The sequence below is a fragment of the Triticum aestivum genome, chromosome 5A, assembly GCF_018294505.1.
Source record: "Triticum aestivum cultivar Chinese Spring chromosome 5A, IWGSC CS RefSeq v2.1, whole genome shotgun sequence".
Taxonomy (NCBI): domain Eukaryota; kingdom Viridiplantae; phylum Streptophyta; class Magnoliopsida; order Poales; family Poaceae; genus Triticum; species Triticum aestivum.
This window is the reverse complement of record NC_057806.1, coordinates 591,422,263-591,425,319: the sequence shown is the minus strand read 5'-3', so window position 1 is coordinate 591,425,319 and position 3,057 is coordinate 591,422,263. Positions and strand designations below refer to the sequence as shown.

The 3,057-nt window shown below is 56.0% G+C and overlaps 1 protein-coding gene across 1 annotated transcript; it reads right to left on the bottom strand.

Annotated features, from left to right (window-relative positions):
- Positions 1-976: 976 nt before the first annotated feature.
- LOC123105077 (UDP-glycosyltransferase 83A1) lies at positions 977-2,802 on the bottom strand. Its single transcript, XM_044527061.1, has 2 exons — positions 2,169-2,802; positions 977-2,078 (listed from the first exon to the last, which is right to left on the bottom strand). The coding sequence occupies exons 1-2, from the start codon at positions 2,650-2,652 to the stop codon at positions 1,192-1,194; spliced, it is 1,371 nt and encodes a 456-aa protein (XP_044382996.1). The 5' UTR covers positions 2,653-2,802; the 3' UTR covers positions 977-1,191.
- Between the last annotated feature and the right edge of the window lie 255 nt (positions 2,803-3,057).

The following is a 3,057-nucleotide window of genomic DNA, read 5'->3' as shown; positions in this document are numbered from 1 at the left end:
GAGAACGGTCGCCAATGCGAGCCCAGCTACCGGCAATGAGCGCCCACGGCTGCACCAGGGCCAAGCACAGGCCCGCGCCGCTGCAAGAAGAGAAGGCCCCGCATCCGCCGTCTGCGCGAGGGATTTGCCTAGCCGCATCCTTCGGCGATGACGAGGAGGGTGGAGAGAGAGAGGGGGCCGGTGATACGTCTCCAACTTATCTATAATTTTTGATTGTTCCATGCTATTATATTATCTGTTTTGGATGTTTAATGGGCTTTAATATCCCTTTTTATACTATTTTTGGGACTAACCTACTAACCAAAGGCCCAGTGCAAATTGTTGTTTTTTTCCTATTTCAGTGTTTCGCAGAAAAGGAATATCAAACGGAATCCAAATGGAATGAAACCTTCTGGGGAGTTATTTTTGGAACAAACGTGATCCAGGAGACTTGAAGTGGACGTCAAGAAAGAAGCGAGGAGGCCACGAGTCAGGAGGGCGCGCCCAGGGGGGTAGGCGCGCCCCCACCCTCGTGGGCCCCTCGCAGCACCACCAACGTACTTCTTCCTCCTATATATACCCATATACCCTGAAAACATCCAGGAGCACCACGAAACCCTTTTTCCACCGTCGCAACCTTCTGTACCCGTGAGATCCCATCTTGGGGCCTTTTCCGGCGCTCCGCCGGAGGGGAATCGATCACGGAGGGCTTCTACATCAACACCATAGCCTCGATCGGTCCCGTCACGAGCCTCCACTAACACCAAGCACCACCACCACCGCCTCGAGGGCAGGGGGTGGATGGAGGGAAGGGCCGCCGGCAACGGCGGTTTTGGTGTCCGCATGTGTTTCTCTGGAGTCTGCAAGGAGTGACGTGGGGGCGAGATGTGTTTTAACCAGGTCAAATTTAAGTAGAAATCTACCGGGTATTTGCCGAGGTGAACTGATGACCAAGCATAGTGAGCTCTTCAATATTCAAGCTACGTTGGTTATCACAACATATAATTCCCATAGAAATAAGAGAGTGCCTAGAGCACGATTACATGAAAAATTCTGCAGTCGATTTCAACCAACTGTTGGATCCAAATCCTCAGTTGCGATTTGGCATATTTGCATTTTGCCTCAACTTTAGCACAGCCGTTGAATTAAACCTTGCTCGAGCGGAAAACCTAGGGACTTTATTGAAGAAAATATTAGTACGTTATTTGAAGACTATTGATGTGTTAACAATTTCACAAGCTTGAGCAGGTTCTGATCTGATGACCCTCCCTCTGCGATGCTCGTAGACGCCGCGTCCTTCCACGTAGCTGCCCTTGCCTTTATCCCATCGTCGCCTAGCAGCTGCTCGACTTTGTTCTTGATATCCTCCTTGGTGACCGCCCCTCTCTCGTCGGCGTGGACCTTGACGCCGGTGCCCCAGACGTTGCAGATGTAGCTCTGGTTGGCGAACTGGTCGGCGAAGTACGGCCAGCACAGGAACGGCACGCCGTGCAGCATGCCTTCCATGGTGGAGTTCCACCCGCAGTGCGACACGAAGCAGGCGACGGAGGGGTGCGAGAGCACGCGCTGCTGCGGCGCCCAGCCCACCACCAGCCCCTTGCCCTCCACGCGGAGCTTGAACGCGTCGAACCACTCTTCTCCGATCCCGGCGGTGATGTTCGGCCGGACCGCCCAAAGGAAAGGCCGGCCCGTAAGCTCCAGCCCGTCGGCGAGCTCCTGGACCCGCGCCGCGTCGAAGACGGTGAAGCTCCCGAACGCCACGTAGATGACGGAGCCGCGGGCCTGCGCGTCGAGCCAGGGGAAGCAGACGGGGTCCTCTGGCCAGAGTTGGCCGGCAGAGCTCGACGCCGCCGGCGCTTCGAGGGGACCGACGGGCAGCGCGTTGGGGAGGAGATCCAGCGCCTCCGACTCGATACCCTCGAACGTGTTGCAGATGACGATGGCGGCCAGCGGTATCACCGGGTTGGTCTTGAGCAAGATCTGAATCATCAACCTGCGTCTCTCCGGCAAGCTGCTCAGGCAGACCCATGGTAGCTCGGCAGCCTCGATCGGCGGCATCTTGGGGGTCAGCTGGATCGTCTCGTTCCTCCTCACGTTCCCTGCATTTCATAGACGCACTCGATCTCTGAGTCAGAGAAAACGACACAGAGCAAGAGCACAGTGGTCTACTTGATTTGGTTTCTTCTTACCAGACTCGTCGAGCACGCCATCGTCGATCAGCTTGGGCACGTGCAGCCGGAGCGCGAACACGGCGGCCGAGAAAGTCGAGAACAGGGCGACGCGGACGCCGGCCGTGGCGGCCAGCTCCATCGCCCAGCACATGGACACATCGGCGATCACCCACTTGATCTTCTTGGACCTGATCATCTCCTTCAGGGGTCCGAGCATGGCCGCCGGCAAGCCGCTGCCCAGCAAGGCGATATCGGTGCGGTCGCCGTCGGGTCCCATACCGTCAGGGAGCGAGACCATGTGGATGCCGTCGGGGTCAACGGTTCCTCTCTCGGCGGCCATGGCCTTGAGGGCGCGGTCGTGGTTGTAGTGCGTGTTCACGAAGTCCACCTCGAGCCCGTGGCCGACGAGCCGATGGGAGAGCTCCATGAGGGGCATGACATGGCCCTGCGCAGGGAAGGGAAGCACCATGACAGGAGGCCGAGGACTAGGAGGGGCAGCCATGGATGCGAGACCTACTGGCTACTACCCAGCTTGCAAGGTTGTACTACTACTTTTTATTCGGAAAGGAGGATCACGACCACCGAGCTTTTTCTACTAGTTCGCATGTGCTACATGGAATATAAGTATGGCAGCTTGTGCGTATGGCGCTGTCTGCACGACAGCTTGGGATCGATATGGAAGTTTGTAATTCGCCACTGCTTTGTAGATAGAGATAGCGAACTGAAATTGCCGATGGAAGGTGCCAACAACTTTCGCCATATTTGGATCACGTGGTGGATGGGCATAATTGTCAGTTCAAGTTAGCATAAGATCAAAAACAGTCGCCATTAATAGCTCTAATTGAAAACAACTAGAACAAGAGAGAGGGGGAGAAGAATGTTGACCCGCGGAGGGAAGTCACCTAAG

Bases quoted from the DNA above. Each gene is read 5' to 3' on its own strand.
- LOC123105077 (XM_044527061.1), bottom strand. From the start codon at position 2,652: ATGGCTGCCCCTCCTAGTCCTCGGCCTCCTGTCATGGTGCTTCCCTTC. The intron at 2,079-2,168 runs GTAAGAAGAAAC...TATGAAATGCAG, and splicing joins TGGCGTGCTCGACGAGTCTG to GGAACGTGAGGAGGAACGAG.